The 26,364-nt window shown below is 51.4% G+C and overlaps 1 protein-coding gene across 4 annotated transcripts in view; it reads left to right on the forward strand.

Moving 5' to 3' along the window:
- Window positions 1-26,364, forward strand: part of SH3BGR (SH3 domain binding glutamate rich protein) — a 154,448-nt gene that overhangs the window by 97,746 nt on the left and 30,338 nt on the right. For 3 of the 4 annotated variants that reach the window (XM_063956585.1, XM_063956587.1, XM_063956588.1), the window contains one exon: window positions 16,492-16,548. The exons of the other annotated variant lie outside the window; for it this stretch is intronic. In XM_063956585.1, the coding sequence (XP_063812655.1) occupies window positions 16,492-16,548 (57 nt within the window). The remainder of the gene's footprint in view (window positions 1-16,491; window positions 16,549-26,364) is intronic. 4 annotated transcript variants of the gene reach the window in all.

Consider the following 26,364-nt stretch of genomic DNA (forward strand, 5'->3'; position numbering starts at 1 on the left):
CTAACGATGGCCATCGACTCTTCATGGTTAGTAGCCATCTGTGGCTTTACTATCAATGGATATTCACTGATGGTGAACATTGGTAGCAGAGGTCTAATGTTGGATGGCATAGGTAAAAATGATTGATGGGTAGCCAGTCGGTGGCCATTCCTACTCCAACATTGAAAAATGTTAGATCATTACATGGCCAGAAGGTGTTCATGCCACTCCCCTCCATGGTATACCTAGCTTTCCAATGTACTTGGTTGCCCCTAACTCCACTTCCCTCCCCTAAAAACACCCCCTTAGTGACTCGCTGGTATGTACAGCATTGAAAGGTGAAGAAACTGTATTGGAACAATTCACCTCCTTGTGACAGTGATATACCGTCCCCCTGGCCACTGTTCACCATTCCTTGACAACTTTACTGCCTGGCTTCCCCACTTTCTGTCCTCTGACCTCCCCTCTGTCATCCTCTGTGACTTTAACATCCCTATTGACATCACTAATACTGCTTCCACTAATCTTCTCGCCCTTTCCACCTCCTTTGGACTTTCTCAATGGACCTCCACCCCTACTCACAATCTCGGCCACTCCCTCGACCTTGTCTTCACCCACCGATGTGATTTCTCTGATTTCTCAAACTCTCCCTTCCCTCTCTCTGACCACCATCTGCTTTCTTACACCCTCTCATCCTCCTTTCTCCTCTCCTCGCCCAGACCCACCATCACCAGACGCAATCTCGGGTCTCTCGACCCCACTTTCATGTCCTCCCTCAAGACTTTCCTCACTCCTCTTTCCACCATGACCTGTCCCAACCAGGCAGCCTCCTTCTACAACTCTTCCCTAACCACTGCTCTCGACTCTGTGGCCCCCCTCTTTTCTGTCCCCCTCCGCCGCTCCAGACCCCATCCCTGGCACACCAAACTAACACGCTTCTTACAAAAATGCTCTCGCTCCGCTTAACGCTCCTGGAGGAAATCTCACTCACTACTGGACATCCTCCATTTCAAGTTTATTCTCTCCTCCTACAGCTCTGCACTTTCCCTCGCCAAGCAATCCTTTTTCCCAAGTACTCATCTCGTCTCAGTCATCCTGTCCACGCCGTCTCTTTGAAACTTTCAACACTCTCCTTCGCCCCCCTCCTCCTCCCCTCCCATCCTCTCTCACTGCCACTGACTTTGCCTCCTCCTTCATCTCCAAAATTGAGGATATCCGACACGACATCTCCCCCCGTCATCCCTCTGCTGCCCCCATCATCACTCCCCTCCATCTATCCCACCCTGGCCTCCCTCCGTCCCACTTCAGACAAGGAAGTCCACTCCCTCATCTTACCCCCCCCCTCCACCTGCCCCCTGGACCCCCTTCCCTCCCGTCTTCTCCGCTCCCTCTCCCCCACTGCCTGCTCCCACCTTGCTCACCTCTTTAACCTATCACTCTCTACCGGCATCTTCCCCTCACCATTCAAACATGCTCTGGTCTCACCTATTCTCAAAAAACCCAACCTCGACCCTTCATCACCCACTAACTACCGCCCCATCTCTCTTCTCCCTTTTGCCTCCAAACTACTTGAATGACTGGTCTACAGCCATCTCACAAGCTACCTCTCTGACAACTACATCCTCGATCCACTACAATCTGGCTTTCGCCCACTCCACTCCACTGAGACTGCCCTGGTGAAAGCCACCAATGACCTGCTTTCAGCCAAATCCAGGGGCCACTTCTCTCTGCTCATCCTTCTGGTGCTCTCTGCTGCCTTTGACACTGTGGATCATCCTCTCCTCCTCCGCACACTCCAAAACGCTGGCCTCTCTAGCACTGTCCTTGACTGGTTTTCTTCTTTCCTCACTAACCACTCCTTCCCTGTGTATGCCTCCGGCACCACCTCACAGCCTTCCATCCTTCGTCCCTCAGGGCTCTGTCCTTGGCCCCCTTCTGTTCTCCCTGTATACCTCTTCCCTGGATGCGCTCATTAACTCCTTTGACCTTCAATACCACGACTATGCTAATGACACAAAACTCTACCTCTCCTCTCCTGATCTGTCCCCCTCTGTCCTCTCTCAGGTTTCCAGCTACCTCTCTGCCATCTCTTACTGGATGTCTGAACGCTCTCTGAAGCTCAACATGGACAAAACTGAACTCATCATCTTTCCCCCATCCAGAGCAACACCCCCTACCAAGGGCCCTCATTCCGAGCTGATCGCTAGCTGCCATTGTTCGCTGTGTAGCGATCATTTAAAAAAAAGGCAAAACTGTGCATGCGTATGCACCGCAATGCGCACGCGCGGCGTACGGGTACAAAGAGCATCGTGGTTTCGCACAGGTTCTAGCGACTCTTTCAGTCGCACTGGTGGACGCAAGGAGATTGACAAGAAGTGGGAGTTTCTGGGTGTCAACTGACCGTTTTCTGGGAGTGTTTGGAAAAATGCAGGCGTGGCCGGGCGTTTGCTGGGTGGGTATCTGACGTCATTACCGTGTCATACGTCGCAGAGTAGCTAGCGAGCGATTAACTCAGAATGAGGGCCAATATGTCTATCTCTGTTGACAACACTACCATCTCCCCCGTTCGCCAACTCCGCTGCTTGGGCATCACTCTTGACTCCTCCCTCTCCTTTGCACCCCACATCCAGGCTCTGGCACAATCCTGTCGGTTCCAGCTACGCAACATTGCTCGCATCAGGCCATTTCTCTCCCAGAGTGCAACTAAACTTATCCACTCACTGGTCATTTCACGACTCGACTACTGCAAAGTTCTCCTCACTGGCCTCGCTTGCTCCCATCTTGCTCCCCTCCAATCTGTCCTGAACTCCGCAGCTAGGCTTATCTTCCTCTCCCGCCACTCCACATCTGCCACTCCCCTTTGACAAAATCTACACTGGCTCCCATTCCCCTACAGAATCCTCTTCAAACTCCTCACCCTCACATACAAGGCCATCTCTAATTCCACTGCTCCCTACAACTCTAACCTCCTCTCCCTTCATACTCCCTCCCGCCCACTATGGTCGACCAATGACCGTCGCCTCTCCACCGTCCTGGTCACTGCTTCCCATGCTCCAGTTGAAGACTATGCCTGTGCTGCACCCCTTCAGTGGAACGCACTCCCCCGCTCCATTTGACTCTCCCCGACCTTGCAAAGCTTCAAACGGGCACTAAAACCCCACCTATTTATCAAAGCGTACCCTTCCCATGCATAACCTAGTTCTGAGGCCGCTCCTCCATCCCCCTGCCTCATGCCTTGAACATCTCAGCTTTGCTTACATACTGCCATCAGGCTACCTCCCGCTTGTTTGCACCTCATGTCATCTGTCTGTCGCCCCTCCCCACTAAATTGTTAGCTCATCAGAGCAGGGCCCTCTTTCCTCTTGTTATCTAAGCCCTCTTCTCAACACATTTCACTCACAGCTCTCCCCTACTCGGCGACCATCTTTACCCACTTTTTCTCCTGCTGCTAAAAGGCTCATCTCCATCTATGGCCACCAGCCCCTAGTAGTACGCTGATCACTCCCTCACTACTTATATCTAAGCTGTATTATGTCTTGAGAATTGTGGTGCTCTTTGTTACCTGTACTCTATTTCTGTTATTTATTTACTGTAATGCTAAGTTTTGTCTCCCTGTACTGTCATTTGTACGGCGCTGCGAAACACTTGTAATGCCTTATAAATAAAATTTAATAATAATAAAGGGGGTCATTCAGACCCGATCGTTGCTGTGCGTTTTCGCTGTCTTAAGCTAGCGATCCCCTCTGCCTGATTGACAAGCAGAGGCAGTCGCTGAGCGGGAGGGGGCAGGCTGGTGGTGTTTTGTCCGCCGTTTAGGGGGGCGTGGTCTGGGGAATGCAGACGTTCCGGACCGTTGGGGTGGCGGGCCGCAGCAGCTGCGAGACGCAGGGCCGGATCTAGCCCTTGTGGCGCCCCGGCCGTAAATAATAGGGGCGTGGCTTCACGAAGGGGCGTGGTCAGTTATCATACCTCCCAACTTATCCCTTCTCTAAAGAAGGACACACGCGTGGCTTAGCTGCGCGCGCTCCCGAAAATTGGGTGTGGCCTCATAAAAGGGGGCGTGGCTTCACGGAGGACCCGCGATCGCGAGTCACGCCCCTGTTTTCATCACTGAGGGGGCATGCCCAGCGCTCTGTGAGCCGCTGGCATGCCCCCTCTCCCTCTGACTCCAGTGAATAGACGCTGTGCGCATGCGCACAACGTCTATTCACCGCTGCTCTGCTAAGCAGGGCAGCAAGAGACAGAGCCTCCCAACTGCCCCCCCCCCCCACCGCGGGACACTGCGGCCCGCGGGTGGGACAGCGGGACAGTCCCCAAAAAACGGGACTGTCCCGCGAAAATCGGGATAGTTGGGAGGTATGAGTTATGCCCCCAGTAGTATTGCCCCAGTAGAGTTGTTTGCAGGTTCTGTGTCATAAGTATCTGTTATTCTTTATATTATTTAAAGCATATAATTTTTTTTTTTTTTAAACGTGTTCGGAGGCACCGTTCTCAGTACCTCCAGCTGTCAATATATAAGGGCCGGAAATGGGGGGGCGGGGCCAAACATCGGGCAGTAGAAAGCCATTAAAAAAAGCCAGATAAGCGGCACCCATGGAAGTGCCTCTGTGACAGGGGCGTGCTTTCAGCCCTTATGAAAGCACGCCCCTGTCACTAACACTGATGTGATTGGGCAGTGCCGAACTGGCTGCCCGGCACCAAACCACCCCTCATTCCTGGGCTGGCTGATGCGAGCATCACCCCCCCTGCCCCCTATCTTATATCGGCAGCGGCCGATAATCCGACCATGGGAGGGAAGCAATTTCGATGTGCAGCAGCAGCATGATTGTCCATGACACAGAGGCCAGGTAGGAGAAACAAAATCCTGGAGTTGTACAAGTTGCAAGTGCTGTTCAGCATCTCTTTATCTGTCCATTGGCCCCCCTCTCTCTCTTTCTATCTATCTCCCCCTCAGCTCCCACTCTCTCTTGCCCCCCCCCCCCCCCCCCCGCCCTCTCTCTCTTGTTTACTCTCTCTTCCTCGGCCCCCCTATCTCTCTAACCACCCCCTCTCTCGCTCTCTTTCTCTCTATTCTACCCCCCTCCATCTCCCACTTCACTGTCTCTCCCTCTTGCCTTATTCCCCCATTTGTAACTGTATGTAGTCCCTTTCCTTGCATTACCTAGTTCTGATTTGGGTGTAGTATGAGTTGCCGGCGGCCGGGTCCCTGGCTGCCAGCATACCGGCGCCGGGATCCCGACCGCCGGCTTGACTACAGCGGGACGAGCGCAAATGAGCCCCTCTTTTCTCCCAAGAGGGAGGAAAGGTGTCAGTATGCCAGTTGTCGGTATACTGTGCACCGGGATCCCAACAACCGGTATATGATCACCACCCTTCTGATTTTTACTTAGATACTGGCTTATTGCTATATTTGGTGGTCTCCCCCTATTCCTTCTCCCCCTCTCTCTCATCTCTCCAGTCACCCCCTTATTCCTCCTCTCTGCCATCTCCCTCTGTTCCTCTCTCACTCCCATCCCCCCCCATTTCTCCTCTTTCCTGTTTCCCCGCTACTTCTCCTCTTTACTGTATATACCCCTATTCCTCCTCTCTCTCTCTCTCTCTCTGCAATCTCCTCTTTCTCTAACGTCCTAGAGGATGCTGGGACTCCGTAAGGACCATGGGCATAGACGGGCTCCGCAGGAGACATGGGCACTTTAAGAAAGACTTTGGATCTGGGTGTGCACTGGCTCCTCCCTCTATGCCCCTCCTCCAGACCTCAGTTTGATACTTTGCCCAGTGGAGACTGGATGCATTTCAGGGAGCTCTCCTGAGTTTCCTGTAAAGAAAGTATTTTAGTTAGGTTTTTTATGTTCAGGGAGCCTGCTGGCAACAGACTCCCTGCATCGGGGGACTGAGGAGAGAGAAACAGACCTACTTCTCTGAGTTTTAAGGCTCTGTTTCTTAGGCTACTGGACACCATTAGCTCCAGAGGGATCGGTACGCAGGTCTCACCCTCGCCGTCCGTCCCAGAGCCGCGCCGCCGTCCTCCTCGCAGAGCCGGAAGATAGAAGCCGGGTGAGTATGAGAGGAAAAGACTTGAGAGGCGGCAGAAGACAGCTTGATCTTCATAGAGGTAACACACAGCAGTGAAGCTGTGCGCCATTGCTCCCATTCACTTCACACACATCGGTCACTGTAAGGGGGAAGGGCGCAGGGGGGGCGCCCTGGGCAGCAATATAAACCTCTCCTGTGGCAAATGTACATATATACATGTACAGCTGGGCACTGTACATGTATATAAAGAGCCCCCGCCATGTTTTTAAGAATTTTGAGCGGGACAGAAGCCGCCGCCGAGGGGGCGGGGCTTCTCCCTCAGCACTCACCAGCGACATTTTTCTCCACAGCACCGCTGAGAGGAAGCTCCCCGGACTCTCCCCTGCTTGATACCACGGTGAAAGAGGGTTTGAAAGTAGAGGGGGGGGGGGGACATAATTGGCGCATATACATACTTGAAAAGCGCTACTGGGTAAACATTCTGTGTTTTTTTCCTGGGTCATATAGCGCTGGGGTGTGTGCTGGCATACTCTCTCTCTGTCTCTCCAAAGGGCCTGGTGGGGGACCTGTCTTCAGAAAAGAGCTTCCCTGTGTGTGTGTGGTGTGTTGGTACGCGTGTGTCGACATGTCTGAGGTTGAAGGCTCACCTAAGGAGGAGGGGGAGTGTATGAATGTAAGGTCTCCGTCGGCAGCGCCGACACCTGACTGGATGGATATGTGGAATGTTTTAAGTGCTAATGTTAATTTATTGCACAAAAGATTAGACAAAGCTGAAGCTAGGGTACAGTCAGGGAGTCAACCCATGTCTGTCCCAATGTCGCCGGGACCTTCGGGGTCTCAGAAGCGCCCACTATCCCAAATAGTAGACACAGATACCGACACGGATTCAGACTCCAGTGTCAACTACGATGATGCAAAATTACAGCCAAAAGTGGCTAAATGTATTCGATATATGATTATTGCAATAAAAGATGTTTTGCATATCACAGAGGAACCCCCTGTCCCTGACACGAGGGTACACATGTATAAGGGAAAGAAACCTGAGGTCACCTTTCCCTCCTCACATGAGCTGAACGAATTATGCGAAAAAGCGTGGGAAACTCCAGACAAAAAACTGCAGATTCCCAAAAGGATTCTTATAGCGTATCCTTTCCCGCCAAAGGACAGAATACGGTGGGAATCCTCCCCTAGGGTAGACAAGGCTTTGACACGCTTATCAAAAAAGATAGCGCTCCCATCCCAAGATACGGCTACCCTCAAGGATCCTGCTGACCGCAAGCAGGAGGTTACCTTGAAGTCCATTTACACACATTCTGGTACGTTACTCAGACCGGCAATTGCGTCGGCCTGGGTTTGTAGTGCTGTAGCAGCATGGACAGATTCCTTATCAGCGGAAATTGAGACCCTAGATAAGGATTCCATTTTAATGACCCTAGGGTATATAAAAGATGCTGTCTTATATATGAGGGATGCTCAAAGAGACATTAGTTTACGGGGTTCCAGAATAAACGCTATGTCTATTTCTGCTAGGCGAGTCTTATGGACCCGACAGTGGACAGATGATGCCGACTCAAAGAGGCATATGGAGTTTTTGCCTTACAAGGGTGAGGAATTGTTTGGAGAGGGCCTCTCGGACCTCGTCTCCACAGCTACGGCAGGTAAATCGAATTTTTTGCCTTATATTCCCTCACAATCTAAGAAAGCGCCTCATTATCAAATGCAGTCCTTTCGTTCAAATAAAAGCAAAAGAGTACGTGGATCGTCCTTTCTTGCCAGAGGTAAGGGCAGAGGGAAAAAGCTGCACAACACAGCTAGTTCCCAGGAACAGAAGTCCTCCCCGGACTCTGCAAAATCCACTGCATGACGCTGGGGCTCCCCTGAGGGAGTCCGCTCCAGTGGGGGCACGTCTTCAACTTTTCAGCCACATCTGGGTTCACTCACAGGTGGATGCCTGGGCAATAGAAATTGTTTCCCAGGGATACAAGCTGGAATTCGAAGAGGTGCCTCCTCGCCGGTTTTTCAAATCGGCGCTACCGACTTCTCCCCTGGAAAGGGAGATAGTGTTACATGCGATTCACAAATTGTGTCTTCAACAAGTGGTGGTCGAGGTTCCCCTGCTTCAAAGAGGGAAGGGGTACTACTCAACTCTGTTTGTGGTCCCGAAACCGGACGGTTCGGTCAGACCCATTTTGAATTTAAAATCCCTGAACCTTTACTTAAAACGGTTCAAATTCAAAATGGAATCACTCAGGGCGGTCATCCCCAGCCTAGAAGGGGGGGATTTTATGGTATCCCTGGACATAAAGGATGCATACCTTCATATTCCCATATATCCTCCTCATCATGCGTACCTGAGATTTGCGGTACAGGATTGTCATTACCAATTTCAGACGTTGCCGTTTGGGCTTTCCACGGCCCCGAGAATTTTCACCAAGGTAATGGCGGAAATGATGGTGCTCCTGCGCAAGCAGGTTGTCACAATTATCCCGTACTTGGACGATCTCCTCATAAAAGCGAGATCACGGGAGAAGTTGCTGAACAGCGTATCACTTTCACTGAAGGTGTTACAGCGACACGGCTGGATTCTCAATATTCCAAAGTCGCAGCTGAATCCTACGACTTGTCTGCCCTTCTTGGGCATGATTCTGGACACAGACCAGAAAAGGGTTTTTCTTCCGATAGAAAAAGCACAGGAACTCATGACTCTAGTCAAGAACCTGTTGAAGCCAAAACAAGTGTCAGTGCATCATTGCACTCAAGTCCTGGGAAAAATGGTGGCGACGTACGAAGCCATACCCTTCGGCAGGTTCCATGCAAGGACTTTCCAATGGGACCTATTGGACAAATGGTCTGGGTCACATCTGCAAATGCATCAGCGGATCACCCTGTCCCCCAGGGCCAGGGTATCTCTCCTGTGGTGGCTGCAGAGTGCTTACCTTCTAGAGGGCCGCAGGTTCGGCATTCAGGATTGGATCCAGGTGACCACGGACGTGAGCCTCCGAGGTTGGGGAGCAGTCACACAGGGAAGAAATTTCCAAGGCCTTTGGTCAAGTCAAGAGACTTGTCTTCACATCAACATCCTGGAACTAAGGGCCATATACAACGCCCTACGTCAAGCGGAGACCTTACTTCGCGACCGACCAGTTCTGATCCAGTCAGAAACATCATCGCAGTAGCTCATGTAAACTGCCAGGGCGGCACAAGGAACAGAGTGGCGATGGCGGAAGCCACCAGAATTCTTCGCTGGGCGGAGAATCATGTAAGCGCACTGTCAGCAGTGTTCATTCCGGGAGTGGACAACTGGGAAGCAGACTTCCTCAGCAGATACGACCTGCATCCGGGAGAGTGGGGACTTCATCAGGAAGTCTTCGCACAGATTGCAAGTCGGTGGGGACTGCCCCAAATAGACATGATGGCGTCCCGTCTCAACAAAAAGCTACAAAGGTATTGCACCAGGTCAAGAGATCCTCAGGCGTTAGCTATGGACGCCCTAGTGACACCGTGGGTGTTCCAGTCGGTCTATGTATTCCCTCCTCTTCCTCTCATACCCAAGGTGTTGAGAATAATAAGAAAAAGAGGAGTGAGAACAATACTCATTGTTCCGGATTGGCCACGAAGGGCCTGGTATCCGGATCTGCAGGACATGCTCACAGAAGATCCGTGGCCTCTTCCTCTAAGATAGGACCTGTTGCAACAGGGTCCCTGTCTGTTCCAAGACTTAGTTTGACGGCATGGCGGTTGAACGCCGGATCCTAGCGGAAAAAGGTATTCTGGATGAGGTCATTCCTACGCTAATAAAGGCTAGGAAGGACGTGACATCTAAACATTATCACCGAATATGGCGAATATATGTTTCTTGGTGTGAGGCCAGGAATGCTCCTACGGAAGAATTCCATCTAGGCCGTTTTCTTCACTTCCTACAAACTGGAGTGAATTTGGGCCTAAAATTAGGCTCCATTAAAGTTCAGATTTCGGCCTTATCCATTTTCTTTCAAAAGGAATTGGCCTCTCTACCTGAAGTACAGACTTTTGTGAAGGGAGTACTGCATATTCAGCCTCCTTTTGTACCTCCGGTGGCACCTTGGGACCTTAACGTGGTGTTAAGTTTCCTTAAGTCACATTGGTTTGAACTAGTGATGAGCGGGTTCGGTTTTACTCGGTTTTACTCGGTTTTACTCGGTTCTCAAAACGGCATCTTATTGGCTCACGGATGTCACGTGTTTTGGATAGCCAATAAGATGCCGTTTTGAGAACCGAGTAAAACCGAGTAAAACCGAGTAAAACCGAACCTCGCTTATCACTAGTTTGAACCACTTAGAACAGTGGAGTTGAAATATCTCACTTGGAAGGTGGACATGTTGTTAGCCTTGGCTTCGGCTAGGCGAGTTTCGGAATTAGCGGCTTTATCACATAAAAGCCCCTATCTGGTTTTCCATATGGATAGAGCGGAATTGCGGACCCATCCTCAATTCCTACCTAAGGTGGTCTCATCCTTTCATATGAACCAACCTATTGTCGTGCCTGTGGCTACACGTGACTTGGAGGATTCTGAGTCCCTTGATGTGGTCAGGGCTTTGAAAATGTACGTGGCTAGAACGGCTAGGATCAGAAAAACAGAAGCACTGTTTGTCCTGTATGCAGCCAACAAGGTCGGCGGCGCTGCTTCAAAGCAGACTATTGCTCGCTGGATCTGTAACACGATTCAGCAGGCGCATTCTACGGCAGGATTGCCGTTACCAAAATCGATTAAGGCCCATTTCACTAGGAAGGTGGGCTCATCTTGGGCGGCTGCCCAAGGGGTCTCGGCACTACAGCTGTGCCGAGCTGCTACTTGGTCGGGGTCAAACACCTTTGCAAAGTTCTATAAGTTTGATACCCTGGCTGAGGAGGACCTCCTGTTTGCTCAATCGGTGCTGCAGAGTCATCCACACTCTCCCGCCCGTTTGGGAGCTTTGGTATAATCCCCATGGTCCTTACGGAGTCCCAGCATCCTCTAGGACGTTAGAGAAAATAAGATTTTAAACCTACCGGTAAATCTTTTTCTCGTAGGCCGTAGAGGATGCTGGACGCCCGTCCCAAGTGCGGACTTCTTCTGCAAGACTTGTATATAGTTTTGCTTACATAAGGGTTATGTTATAGTTTTCATCGGTCTTGGACTGATGCTATGTTGTTTTCATACTGTTAACTGGTTAGTATATCACAAGTTATACGGTGTGATTGGTGTGGCTGGTATGAATCTTGCCCTTGGATTAACAAAAATCCTTTCCTCGTACTGTCCGTCTCCTCTGGGCACAGTTTCTCTAACTAAGGTCTGGAGGAGGGGCATAGAGGGAGGAGCCAGTGCACACCCAGATCCAAAGTCTTTCTTAAAGTGCCCATGTCTCCTGCGGAGCCCGTCTATCCCCATGGTCCTTACGGAGTCCCAGCATCCTCTACGGACTACGAGAAAAAGATTTACTGGTAGGTTTAAAATCTTATTATTCCTTCTCTCTCTCTCTCTCTTTGATCTCCCTCTATTCCTTCTCTTGCTCCCATCTCCCTCTATTCCTTCTCTCTCTTCCTTCTCCCCCTATTCCTTCTCTCTATTCCTTCTTCCACTATTCCTCACTCGCTGCCTGCCGTCTCTCCCATTCCTCGCCTCTCCCTCTATGTTGTCTCCCCTCTATTCCTCCTCTCTCTCTCTCTCTCTCCTGTCTCCCCCTATTCCTTCTCTCTCCCATCTCCCTCTATTCCTTCTCTCTTCCTTCTCCCCCTATTCCTTCTCTCTCTTCCTTCTCCCTCTCTTCCTTCTCCCCCTATTCCTTTCTCTCTTCTTTCTCCCCCTATTCCTCTCTCTCTTCTTTCTCCCCCTATTCCTCTCTCTCTTCCTTCTCCCCCTATTCCATCTCTCTCTTCCTTCTCCCCCTATTCCTTCTCTCTCTTCCTTCTCCCCCTATTCCTTCTCTCTCTTCCTTCTCCCCCTATTCCTCTCTCTTCCTTCTCCCCCTATTCCTCTCTCTCTTCCTTCTCCCCCTATTCCTTCTCTCTCTTCCTTCTCCTCCTATTCCTCTCTCTCTTCCTTCTCCCCCTATTCCTCTCTCTCTTCCTTCTCCCCCGATTCCTCTCTCTTCCTTCTCCCCCTATTCCTTTTCTCTCTTCCTTCTCCCCCTATTCCTTCTCTCTCTTCCTTCTCCCCCTATTCCTTCTCTCTCTTCCTTCTCCCCCTATTCCTTCTCTCTCTTCCTTCTCCCCCTATTCCTTCTCTCTCTTCCTTCTCCCCCTATTCCTTCTCTCTCTTCCTTCTCCCCCTATTCCTTCTCTCTCTTCCTTCTCTCTCTTCCTTCTCCCCCTATTCCTTCTCTCTCTTCCTTCTCCCCCTATTCCTTCTCTCTCTTCCTTCTCCCCCTATTCCTCTCTCTTCCTTCTCCCCCTATTCCTTCTCTCTCTTCCTTCTCTCCCTATTCCTTCTCTCTCTTCCTTCTCCCCCGATTCCTCTCTCTCTTCCTTCTCCCCCTATTCCTTCTCTCTCTTCCTTCTCCCCCTATTCCTTCTCTCTCTTCCTTCTCCCCCTATTCCTCTCTCTCTCTCTTCCTTCTCCCCCTACTCCTTCTCTCTCTTCCTTCTTCCCCTATTCCTCTCTCTCTGTCTGTCCTCTCCCCCATTCCTCTCTCTGTCTGTCCTCTCCCCCTATTCCTTTTCTCTCTTCCTTCTCCCCCTATTCCTCTCTCTCTTCCTTCTCCCCCTATTCCTCTCTCTCTTCCTTCTCCCCCTATTCCTTCTCTCTCTTCCTTCTCCCCCTATTCCTTCTCTCTCTTCCTTCTCCCCCTATTCCTTCTCTCTTCCTTCTCCCCCTATTCCTTCTCTCTCTTCCTTCTCCCCCTATTCCTTCTCTCTCTTCCTTCTCCCCCTATTCCTCTCTCTCTTCCTTCTCCCCCTATTCCTCTCTCTCTCTCTTCCTTCTCCCCCTATTCCTTTTCTCTCTTCCTTCTCCCCCTATTCCTTCTCTCTCTTCCTTCTCCCCCTATTCCTTCTCTCTCTTCCTTCTCCCCCTATTCCTTCTCTCTCTTCCTTCTCCCCCTATTCCTTCTCTCTCTTCCTTCTCCCCCTATTCCTCTCTCTGTTCCTTCTCCCCCTATTCCTCTCTCTGTTCCTTCTCCCCCTATTCCTCTCTCTCTTCCTTCTCCCCCTATTCCTTCTCTCTCTTCCTTCTCCCCCTATTCCTTCTCTCTCTTCCTTCTCCCCCTATTCCTCTCTCTCTCTTCCTTCTCCCCCTATTCCTTTTCTCTCTTCCTTCTCCCCCTATTCCTCTCTCTCTTCCTTCTCCCCCTATTCCTCTCTCTCTTCCTTCTCCCCCTATTCCTCTCTCTCTCTTCCTTCTCCCCCTATTCCTCTCTCTCTTCCTTCTCCCCCTATTCCTCTCTCTCTCTTCCTTCTCCCCCTATTCCTCTCTCTCTTCCTTCTCCCCCTATTCCTCTCTCTCTCTTCCTTCTCCCCCTATTCCTTCTCCCCCTATTCCTTCTCTCTCTTCCTTCTCCCCCTATTCCTTCTCTCTCTGTCTGTCCTCTCCCCCATTCCTCTCTCTCTGTCTGTCCTCTCCCCCTATTCCTTTTCTCTCTTCCTTCTCCCCCTATTCCTCTCTCTCTTCCTTCTCCCCTATTCCTCTCTCTCTTCCTTCTCCCCCTATTCCTTCTCTCTCTCTTCCTTCTCCCCCTATTCCTTCTCTCTCTCTTCCTTCTCCCCCTATTCCTTTTCTCTCTTCCTTCTCCCCCTATTCCTTCTCTCTCTTCCTTCTCCTCCTATTCCTCTCTCTCTTCCTTCTCCCCCTATTCCTTCTCTCTTCCTTCTCCCCCTATTCCTCTCTCTCTGTCTGTCCTCTCCCCCATTCCTCCTCTCTTCCTTTGCGTTGTTTCCCCCTATTCCTCTTCTCTCTCCTGTCCCCCCCTGTTCCTCACATCCCATACTTCTCTCTCTTCCATCTCCCCATATTCCTCCTCTCTCTTTCCCATAAATGTATAAAAATTGACAATATATTAGCCTCCTGCTCATCACATGTTTAATGAGCAGGCAGGCTGCGGGCATTGTCGGGGGCATTGCCAGTAGCGGGCATTGGATCAGCGGCTGTAGGAGTCATCAGCGGTACTCAAAGGACATTATGGCTGCAGTGCCTCACCAGCCACTGACCTCACCGCACGCCACTGAGTTGTTGTGCCCCCTAGTTTGTGCCCCCAGTAGTATTGCCCCCAGTAGAGTTGTGCCCCCTAGTTTGTGCCCCCTGTAGTATTGCCCCCAGTAGAGTTGTGCCCCCTAGTTTGTGCCGCTTACAAAAAAAAATTAATACTCAAAATCCCAGCTCCTGATTCCCGACCGCTGCTGCCCTCCGTGTTCGGCCGCCGGCGCCGCTCCTCTGATCTATAGGAGAGACGTCATGACGTCTCTCCCATAGCACCGCATAGACACTAGAGGTCAATCATGTGCAGCTCCCACAATGCAGTGCAGTGCGATGACTTCATCGCGCACTGCACAGCACCGGGGGGCACCACCAGTAGCGGATCTTGCCATGGTGGCGGCACCCTCCGGAAAGGTGGCGCCCCGGGCAAAAATCCTGCGTGTCCGTAGCAGGATCCGCTACTGGCGTGACATCACACGCAGCCGCTGCGACCCTCACAGCGACGGGTAGCTCCCTGCCAGCGCAGGGACTGACATGCGGGACGGACTAGCCCTGTGCTTGGCGTCTCCCCCGCATGTCTGTGTGACTGATCGTAGCTGTGCTAAATTTATCACAGCTATGATCAACTCTGAATCACCCCCAAAGTCCTGATAATCGGGACGTTGTAATCGAATTGGTTCTTCTATAATTAATATGGCTCCATGTGACATAACATTTTTGTACACATTATTTTAAATATGATTTTTAAACATGATTGCCCCCCAATAATAAACTCTTTAAATAATTATGTTGCATCAGTATTCAAGTTTTTCCTTTTTTACCTGACAAAATTAGCTGAAACTCGATGTTGATTATCATACTAAGCACTACCTCCCAACTCTGGCCTGACTGGAAGAGGAAAAGGCGCTCCCAAAATTAGGGGTGTGGCCTCACAATTAGGGGGGTGTAACAATACGGGAAGTGCCATGATTGTGAGCCATGCCCCTATTTTGTCACTATGGGGGCATGCTCAGTGCTCTGTGAGCTGTTGGCCATGCCCCAGTCCCTCTCTCATGGTGAACAGATGTTGTGCGCATAAGCGCAGCGTCAATTCTCTGCTGCTCCGCTAGGCAGTGCGTCTCCCAACTCCACCCCCCCTCAGCTCACAGCAGGACGGCCTGCAGGTGGGATAGCAGGACAGTGCCACCAAAATCAGACAGCTGGGAGGAATGCTAAGCCACAAACTTGCATTTTATTAGTCATCTCATGATTTTGAGGTTAAAGTTGCTAGAATCTTGCTGCAGTTTTTGGAGTCTTCAAACTCGTAAAAAAAAATGCAAACTATTAAATACTGTAAGGCCCAAAGGCTAGAGAATCCTGCTCATATAAGCTTACAATGTATAGGAGATATGGAGAAGAAGTTAGGAGTTGGGGTGGTAAATTAAAATAAAAAAGTGAGGATGGATGGCAGTCTAATGGAGGGAGGGCATTCCAGAGGTTAGCAGTGGCCTTGGAGAAATCCTGATTGTGAGAGTGGGAAGTGTGGTCAGGGAGGCGAGGCATGTAAATAGTTTTCAGAAATATAGGTGTTAAATGTACACTATCTTCGTGATACGCACACACAACGAAGGTTGTAATTAGTGGTTGATTGTTAATTACAGCAACAATCCAACATAGATTTTTTTTTAAATTAAAATAGCAAGGTAAGTAACTTTTTAAGCATGCATGTGCTTATAATCCACATCCTCATGTCTATCCTCTAAAAACATTTCAAAATCTTTTTGGAGGTGAAAAAAAATGGCTGATCGACCCAATCGCAGTTAGTCCGTGCAGGCTCATTGCTCAACAAAATGACCCTGTGGTGGCGGAATGTGGGAGGATGAGGATGTAACTGTCCAGGCGGGGTGACATCCTCAGCCTCTCTACTAACATCTTGTGCCATGTTACTGTGGTTGCTATGGCAGCTAGAATTATTATTCTTTAATAGCAGGCTGACTAGAGTAAAAGGAAAATCAAGAAAAATTAGGATTGCAGCCTTAAATTAAAAATATGTGCATGGCTTCATGATTTTTGCACCTGAAGAATGAGGCAGAACTTCACGAAACGCAGTGTACTTTGCGGTTTTACAACGTTGTGTATGCAAGCTGTTGTACTCATCATTTTTTTGTTGTTTTTTTTAAAACATTGTTTGCAGTGTACCTCAGTGGGATTACTGGCAGGAAATCTTATGTGTATAGAAAATGTTAGGTTTAGTGGTTAAGGATCGCAGAGTGATTGATTGAAGAAAAAAAAAATGTACATACCTGTAATGTGCTGTAGTTTACACCTCACATCAACATCTTTGTTTGGCACAGGAAATGGAGATATCACCTGACCTCCAAAATGGAGAAGTCCCAGGAGAAGACAGCCATGTAATAAATGAGTATAGCTCTTGCTTATTTCCTAACCCCTATTAATTTAATTAACCCTAATATGATTTGGTTTTAAAGAAGTAACACTACTACCGAAATAATTAATTATTCACAAATGTGTCATAAAGGAAATGCACTCCATTAAAGTGACTCAGTCACACCATACCTCCCAACCAGCGGGCTGCAGTGTCCCTCAGTCACACCATACCTCCCAACCAGCGGGCTGCAGTGTCCCACGATGTGGGTGGAAGTTGGGAGGTTATTTCTCACCCATTGCTCAGCTTAGCAGAGCAAACTGTGAATAGATGCCGTTCATTGCTTGCCCCGCGTGCACATGGTGTCCATTCACAGAAGAGAGGGACTGGGGGCATAACCAGCAGCTCATGGACCGCTGGGCATGCCCTCAGTGTGATAACAGGGGGTGTGGCTTGTAGGAGTGGCATTTCCTGCGAGGCCACCTCCCCCCCCCCCCCCCCCCCCGGTTGCAAGGCCATGCCCCCTTTTCACAGGTCCTGAAAGTTGGGGGGGTATAGTCATACTGCTTTTGTGTGAAAACTCATAAACTTCACACGTCAGATGCATTCGCACGCCACTCAAGCACACTTATCTTAGTAAATAAAGACACAACAACCGTAATTGGCGTGAAAGGGGTCAGCTTTTTATTTTGACTGAGAGGGAGGCCTATTAATACTAAAACTAAGAATGCAGACTTCCCTCTCTAACTAAGGTGGCGGGGAGAAGAACGGTTAAGCATGATAAACAACTTAATAAGGGTAATCCAAAATTATATGACGAAATAGAGCAATAAACATGTGTGTGTGAGGGGACCTTCTGCCCCAGATGTTCCAGGATTGGCCTCCTGCCTCCATCCCAGGCAATAAAAACATATGTGTGAGGGGGCATTCTGCCCCAGATGTTCCGGGATCGGCCTCCTGCCTCCATCCCAGACATCGGAAATCCAAAAATCCAAGGCCAGGGGTCGACCTTCTGCCACTACCCCTGTCCACCAACAGTTGTAGGGACGGAGGTACGCTCCGCCCCTACGGGGTAAAAAATAGGGCCACCGGCCCCGATATCCACACATATTTATGATCTATCATATGGGCCCACCAGGTACGGTGGTGCCCATCAATTAATAATAAGACTATAAGATTACCTAAAAGTTCAGCCGAACTTACTAACGATAAAATCCTTAAGTTAAACTAAAATAACCGTTCAGAAACCGGTCAACTGCCAGGTTACCAACCTGCCACCGCCACCTGAACTGAAAACTCAACTATAGGAAGCAGAATACGAAGAAAACTCACTCAACTCAAACTAAAGAAAACAGAATATGAAACTAAAAAGACCTGAAGACGCACTAGATAATTGCCACCCACGGCCGACAAGCCATATAAAACGCGGATCTAGCCGCCTGCCTGCAAAAGAAGGGTGTTAATGAGGTTAAGAAATGAAGTATATGGAGAAAATGGGTAACCTAACCTGCAACCCTAACTGGAAGGGGGGGGGGGGGGAGGGGTCACCCAATTTGACTTGAGGCAAAAACACAAAACTTCGTTAGCCGGCAAAAACCGTAATTAAAACCAACGATAAAACAAAAATTCCTCAAGGCCCCCGCAATCACAAAGTGCAACTGCGACGAGCGGCTAGTCCTCAAAGGAGCGCACTGGGAGGAAAAGGCCTGATATAGCGGCTGACTGCACCAGACCTCCACCTACCCAGCGCCCGGACGTCGACCCCGGACCAACCCGCCGCAGCGGCAGCTGAAGCAGCGCCGATGCGGAAAGAGTGAGTCCCATAGTCGGCCGGATATAGACCCAGGTACAAAATACAACGCCCCAAAACCGACCGGAAGTAGATATCTGGTCAACGGAAAACCGTCAGTATGGACGAGCCACTCGGGAGGCATTGGAGGCCGCACGGACGAATAAGACCGGGCCGCGGCAACTGGACAAATGCCTCGCACACGAGCCCGACCCACTCGAACCCACAGCCCCCTGCCGACTACGTCAGTCTTGGAGCGCTGAATCCTACACCACAAACCGTCGGGGGGTACGACGACGTGGGCCGCCAGCATGGGCGAGGCAGAAGTCCGGGAGACGGACACCAGCTCGCTCACCCTGAACGCACCGTGGTAAGGGCCGCCATGAGGAGGCGAACCTCGTATCCCCGTATCCTCGTATCGTGAGCGCTGAATCCTACACCGCAAACCGTCGGGGCGTACGTCAACGGCTTTTATTGACTGAAAGGAAGGCCTATTAAATCTAAACGTGGATAAACAAACTCCAGCTCAAACTAAGGGACGGTTGAAATATTTATCACACATAGTAGACAACAGACAGCACATGAAAATGAAATATCTCAAAACGATAATTGAAATAATATCCTAAATGTTGGAGGGCCTGTCGCCCCGATGTTCCGGGATCGGCCTTCTGCCACCATCCCTGAGGGCCGGCTGCCCAGATGTTCAGGGATCGGCCTTCTGCCACCATCCCTGACATCCCGAATCCAATGCCACTATGGGCCATCTGCCTTGTGAGGGGTCTGAACACTATGGCCCCTCTCCAGAAGGTAACGACTCCGCCGCTCCCAAGCGGCCAGACAAGCCGCGAAAGTTGCAGGAACCAAAGACCTGTGGGCTAAATCCTCCAATCCACACACAGAAGCAGGACAGAAGTCCCTTAGGAGTAGAGCAGCAGGAGCCACTGCCTAAACCGCTGCCAGTCGCCGCGAGAAAGGGTATCAGGAATTTCGTTGCACGCGGCCGGGACACCCAGCATAGCAAGACTATTTGCGCGAAGACCTGCAGTACCGGCAAGGATGAGGACCTCTGCCTAATTATGGCAAAAACCACGTCTAAATTGTCGCACCAGAAGACCACCTGCTCGTTACGCAGGGCATAGCGCCAGAGCTCCAATGCGCCCAGTATGGGAAAAAATTCAGCAACAGCAAGTGTCATGAAGCGCTCGCCAATCGCAAGCGCCAGAGGCGTCCGTGAAAAGCTCCAGGAAGGTGCTAGACACGACCGCCTTCCTCCCAACACAGACGCAGAGAGACGAAATTCATCCCTTGTACATAAATACCGCCGAATTTCGAGGGACAATCTGAGAAAATGATGCGGGCGTCGAAGTCCCACCGTCGCCCGCTCCCATCATGCAGGCAAATTTAAAACAGGCACCAAAGGGGGGTTGAGCCTGTATGAAGGCAAGCTTGCCCGCAGCAAGCGCATAAAGGATGGCAACGTGAAGACGGAACACCTTATCCACTGGCAGCCTACAGAGGCCGGCGACCGAATCAATCTGACCGAGATAAACTACAGATGCAGAGGGCCGCTAAAGCCGCTCCGGCGCCACCGGAACCCCGAAGTGTGCGAAGAGGGTGAGTGCCCTCCGCAACAAGCTAGCGCAGCGATCTGAGTCGTGTGGCCCGATCAAAAGGAAATTCGCCGATCGGCCGTCGCCTGCTCCAGGCACCAATGGAGGAAAGAACTGAATTCCTCTGAGTATGCGCAAGAGAGAGAAAAACCCATGGGGAGGAACCGATCTATGTAATAGCCATCGCCCAATATAAAAAACCCATAAACCGAAAGGCCGGAGGGTGCAGAGAGAGAAGACGAAATGCTGACTGAATGTCCAAGTTACACATCACGGCCCCCGTTCTAAAGGACCTCATGGTGGCTATGGCCGAAACAAAGGACAGGTAAATGACTTTACACTGATAATTGGGGATTGCATATTTACGGAGGAGCCTAAATTCGCCCGCGGCCGTCTTGGGCACTATCCCGACAAGACCAAATCTGGTAAGGGGTGGGGGTGGTCCAAAAAGGGGGGCCTATCCTCCTGCCCAACGTTTTCCGGAAAGGGCCTATCATCCTTCCGAACGACAATACAGTCTCAAGCTCCTGCCGGAGCACTTCCGGAAACTCCCGGGCCGAACGCAGGATCGAACCAGCCCCGGGACCCACCAGTCCATGTATCGGCAAGTGGAAGCCAGAAGCGAATCCCGAGTGTAAGAATTGGGCGACCACCGACCGTGGGTACCGTCGCAGCCGGGGTATGAGCGCCCGAAGTCTAAGTGGGGTGGGGGCTGTGGCCAGCACCTGGGAGCGCGGCTCTAACGGGTCTGCGGACCGGAATTACCCCCGGTCCCAGGTCTGGGGCAGGCCTTGATCCCATGGCCTCCGCCACATCTGATGCAGGAGTGACGAAAACGACATCGCCGACCCCAGGCACATTGGGCATTATAGAAAGCGAAGCATATACCATGCCCCGCGCTAAATGAACCCCCTTGAAAGCCGGCAGAACGAGAGGCAGGTCGTTGTGCCCATCGTCACACTGTACCGGCCACCTCAGTGTCGGCTGAACCCTGCGTAAGCTCCGAGCACAATTCCACATCCATTTTACCGAAGCTATAGATCTGTAGCCCGTGCGGTTTGCGCCGGAAGCCCTCATCGTGACATCGCCAAGCCGACCCTGTGTACTTATGGTACAGATGTGTATAAGGAACTGATAGCGTACAATGTGAATGTGTTTGTCCGGGCGCGTCTGTAAGTAACACGCCGCGAAGATCAACATGCCTCTAACCCAATTCGGGTAGGAGCGCAAAGCGCCCTCGCTACCCTGTCCCTATGTCTTAGCTGAAAGCAGGGCCGTACGATTATCGCTAGTAAGAGCAAAAATACTGACGTATAGGCCCATACGGATCCGGACCCGGGGCCTGAGCCCACGTTGCACTGCCGTGTTGGCGCAGTGAATGGTGTACGACTCCACTGACACTTGCGAGGCGGAAGAGGATGAATACCGGCGCTCGTGCCATTGGCGATGCTTGACCCTGTGCAAACCGCCGTCGGAGGACACACCCTCCGAGGACGTGGAGGCGAGGGAAGAGTCCGTGACCCGACACCTGCGCCTGTGTCTACCTGCGCTCGCTGGAAACCCTGCGCGTACTGCTGCCCCCGCAAGAGAGGGGAACTGAGTACTTGATCCCCAAAACCGATACGGGGTTAACCGCGCTCCCCTTGGACCAGTCAGGGTCCGATGAAGACTCACAGACTCACCCACACGAGAGGGAATCCGTCCATCCCAGCACCCGCCGGACGACTTGTTGAGGCACCGACTGACTCCATTTTTGTCTTGACGTCAACGGCTGGGGAGACAAAAGAGGTATTGTCCCCGTGTCCCCCCCCCACCACCGGCCCTGGAGCCGCCGCGTGCAGGGCTTGCGGTACGACTGTCACACCAGTGGACGGGAGCGACGTAAGAGATTGCGCAGTGCTATCCGCCAAAGAAGCAGTGGCCTGCCCCTGACCCCCGGGTGCGGAGGATAACAAGGGAGCCACCGCCGACACGACAGCGGCAGCAATGGCGGACAAAACGGTGGCGTCTACCAAGGGGGCAGCCGCTGTTGCCGGCGCTCTAAGATCAGACCCGACACGCGAGACGCGTGCCCCACGGGAGGTTCGCAAACCCCCCGTCGGGAGCAAGGACCCGGAAGATCCCTCACTGTCGGGTATCATGGCATAGCCATCCTGCTGCAATAAATCCTGCCTTAACCGCGACCCCCTCCTATCCCGAGCATTGGCCTAAGGATGAGATACCGGAGCAGCGTCACCCCCAGAAAGGGGGGGGGGCAGTGCAACATCCGACGGAGGGGTGTCCGCAGCAGCATCGAAGAAGCAGCCTGGATGCGGGGCCAGACATTTTGCCACTCGCCTGCGCACGCCGACCCCATATGGGGTGAGAGACCGGCATCCTGGGCCCCGGCTTGTGACCGTCAGTGGCCACACGGCCAAGTCTGGCGGCAGTACTAAGCGCCGCGCGAGCAAGTCCGGAAGGGGCCGGCACCACGGGTCCAGCCACGGCAGGAGAGGCCAGGAGGCCCGTCCCACCGCGGGCGGACGAGACGCGACCCCGGCCGACAGGCCCTGCAAGGTCCGTCGGAGGCAACAGGCCATACACAGCTGAAGAGCAGGCGCGTCGCACCGCCCTGTCGCAGGAGAGCGCCGCCCGTACCGGAGCCTGCATGTTATAATGTGCACGAGCGGGGGCAGGCCTCATATGGACTCCCCAGGTGACCAAAGGATCTGCAGCACGCGCGCGCCGCATGGACCCAACATGTCTGGCAGCCGCGCGACCGCCCGCCCGCTGGAGCGTGTCATTATAGCCCCCCCGACAGAGGAAACGATGGGGGCTGCCCCCCCTGGCGGCAGAGAGCCGGCGAGCAGCAGGGCGGGATCGCTGTCCCTGCCCCACGTGACTCGCGCGGCCGCCATCCGCCATGGGATTCAGGGACGCGCGAATCAATGTGTTCCCAGCTGGCCGCAGTAGCCGCCCCCGGACCCCCGGCGCTCCGTCCCCAGCCACAGCGGGGACGGAGGCGGAGAGCGCGGATGGAAGAGAGCACGGGCGGGCGGCCGAGCCCGGCCGCGCACGCCCTGGGTCTCCCGCACAGCAGCAGGCCCACCCCGGGCCGTCCGGATCTCAGCAGAGTCCATGAGCCGGGAGGGGAGGGCCGCGCTGCACCCGGGTCCGGCAGCCAGCACAATAATTAAATTACAGATGGCAGCTAAAACTGCTATGCCGGGATATGTGCATTGGGGAATAGATAACTGCTCTCGTAGGTAATGAGTAGTCCTATCTCCGCAGTGCATCCACTGACAAGCAAAGTAAGGCAGAGAAAGATGCAGAAAGAAGGGACAACAGGGGAGTAGAAGGAAGAATAGGGAAAGCCCAAGGGAGAAAGAGAGCTAGGAAATGAGATGAAGTAAGGAAATGAAATAGGTAATGAAACCAAGTACTTGCAGTCTGTTACGGAAAAACCCAGGAAAGAGGCAGGCTGTCGTAGGTCTGAAGACTATATGTATGTCAGACCAGCCCCTATACAGAATCCAGCCAATCACAATCCAGGCAGTTTCCCTTACATTCCTCCCACAAAAACTGTAACCCCTTCCGTGCCAGAGTGATGCATTAAGAGGCGTGCCGCATGCCCAGCCGGTGAGTTTATGCTGTCTCGGCCACATTCATGACCTACGCAGTCTTTCTGTGAACCCTAAGATTTATACTTAGATACAGTGGGTATGGGACTCCAGTTCGACACCAAAAAGGTCGACACACCATAGGTCTGCACCAATTGGTCGACGCACCTTATGTTGACACGTGAAATGGGTCGACACGAACAAGGTCGGCATGGAAAAAGGCCGACATGAGTTTTTTATGGTTTTTTGGTGTCGTTTTCTTCGTAGAATGACCGGTAACCCCAATTAGTGCCCCGTGTCCCCTTGCATGGCGAGCGAGCTTCGGGCAAGGCGCCTCGCTCCACAACCGCTGTGCTCGGCACAGGTTACTATTCCAAATTATAGTCCACGTGGATCGTAAAGTATGAAAAAGTTCAAAAAATTAAGAAAAAAAAATTAAATGTGAAAAACTCATGTCTACCTTTTGTCCATGTTGACCTATTGCAGGCGTCGACCTAAGGCGTGTCAACCAATTGGTGTCGACCTAAGGTGTGTCGACATTTTTGGTGTCGACCTAAGGTGTGTCGACCTTTTTGGTGTCGACCTACAGTACGAGGCTTCACAAATTCCAAGGCCTGTACATACATTCTGGGGATAATTTTGAGGTGGGACCAAATCAAAAGAAGCAAGTAACTTTAGGGGAGATGTACTAAACAGTGATAAGAGTGGAGAAGTGACCCAGTGGAGAAGTTGCCCATGGCAACCAATCAGCATTGAAGTAGCATTTATCATTTGCATACTATAAAAGTATACAGAGCAGCTGATTGGTTGCCTTGGGCAACTTCTCCACTGGCTCACTTCTCCACTTTTATCACTGCTTAGTACATGTCCTCCTTTGTATCGGAACAAACCAGGTTCATGTAGGTTAAATACTGGCTGCTTGTGCATGTAGCCCACACACAGTATGCTGGACAGTTTTAGTTTTACACTGCAATTTAGATCATAGTTGCTGACTTAATGCTGCCCCCTCCAGGTCAGCACAGCGGTGGGCGATGCGGGCTGTGGCTTGTCATAGGGGGCAGGGAGAGAGACGTACACTTCCTCTGGGCCCTGGGGGCACCACGCGATTTTCGAAGCCTCACGGCCGTTCTGGGAGAGTAGTCAAGTATGATTTAGCTGCGAGTTTGAACACGCCCCTCCAAAATCCAAATCTCTCTGCACATGTTACATCTGCCTCACATCAGTGCAATATGGTTTTACCAAAGTGCAAAGTTACTTGTTCTTTTTTTCCAGAAAAAAACCCTCAGAATCAGCGTGTCTGTGTCTGAACAGTCACTTCATCAGTTCAAAAGTAATAAAAAACAAAAAACATTTAGGGGTCTATTTGTAGTTTTCAAAAGAGTTCAGACTTTATTGTTAATAACCAAAGGTGACCGCCAGGCGCTGTGTCTAGATGGGTTGGGGCAGGGAGATCGGCATTCGGGATCCCGGCGGTCAGCATACGGATCACGAGATCCCAGCAGCACAATGCTGGCGGGGGGAGGGGGTGTGGGGGGGGGGGGAGTGCAAAAAAGCCTTACGGGCTCGGTGGCTTGCACCATTATATGGGTGTCGTGGACACCCACGAGTGGGAATAGTCCCTGTGGGTCGGCATTCTGTCTGCCAGCATTGTGTTTGCTCGGGATCCCGGCGTCAGCATGGTACGGGATCCCGAGCGGCGGTCACATGACCGCATTCCGTCTAGATAGATTCCACATACTTTGCATGGGGAAAATAGATCTCAGCAATGTAAAAACTAAATAGTATGGTACAGCCGTACTACTCCGATCACAAATGCCACCTCAGGATGGTGACCGTGGGGTTTGCAAAAGAAAGAAATGCTTTATTATAAATAATGCATTTTCTCCAAACAAAGCAATATTTATTTTTTACAACTTTATTTATTTTATTTTTTCTCCTATACTTATTTTGTTGACTTTACGTGCTCAGAAGGCAAATGGCATTGCTGGGGATGCGTTAAAAGTACTCTTACCTCTGCCAGTCAGTATCGATGGAGAAGCGAGAATCCCTCAGCTATCCGAGCAATGCTTTTCGTGTTGAATAGGTCTTAAAAATATTTTCAGTCGTCGTGATGAGAGGTGTTAGAAAAGCTGTCTCCCGAGACTCTGGGGCAGATGTATTAACCTGGAGACGGCATATGGAAGTGATAAACTAGTGATAAGTGCAAGGTGATAAACGCACCAGTCAATCAGCTCCTAACTGTCAATTTGCATATTGGAGCTGATTGGCTGGTGCGTTTATCACCTTGTACTTATCACTGGTTTATCACTTCCTTATGCCTTCTCCAGGTTAATACACCTGCTAACCTTTTGTAACTGACAGTTTATCTAGAGAGGATCATAAAGATAATATTCTATTTGTTGTTGCCAAAGCAGAAGCAGGAAGATAGTGGAGGTATGGCCCTTCTGATGCTTAGTATAACAAGAGGAAGTCACGTGACAGACGCTTCCTCCTAAGCATCGGCTAGTTCGTGGGTGCTGCTTGTCACATTTCTTCTGCACGTGAATCTTGTCGGTTACAAAACAATTTCTAATGCCATTTCATTTGCATACCTCCCAACATTCTGGTGCCGCGCGGTGCCAAAAGGGGGCGTGGCCTAATGGAAAGGGGGCTTCACGTGGGTGACGCGATCGCGAGCCACGCCTCCAAATTTCGTCACAGTGGGGGCATGGCCAGCACTCTGTGAGTGCTCTGTGAGGAACTGCTTTGGCTCACACCATAGTTGCTTACCCTCCCTCATTCTGCAGGAGACTCCCTGAAATAGCAGCAATCTCCCTGGCTCCCTGAATAGACCAGCAATCTCC

Source organism: Pseudophryne corroboree, chromosome 2 (genome assembly GCF_028390025.1).
Source record: "Pseudophryne corroboree isolate aPseCor3 chromosome 2, aPseCor3.hap2, whole genome shotgun sequence".
In the NCBI taxonomy this organism is placed as follows: domain Eukaryota; kingdom Metazoa; phylum Chordata; class Amphibia; order Anura; family Myobatrachidae; genus Pseudophryne; species Pseudophryne corroboree.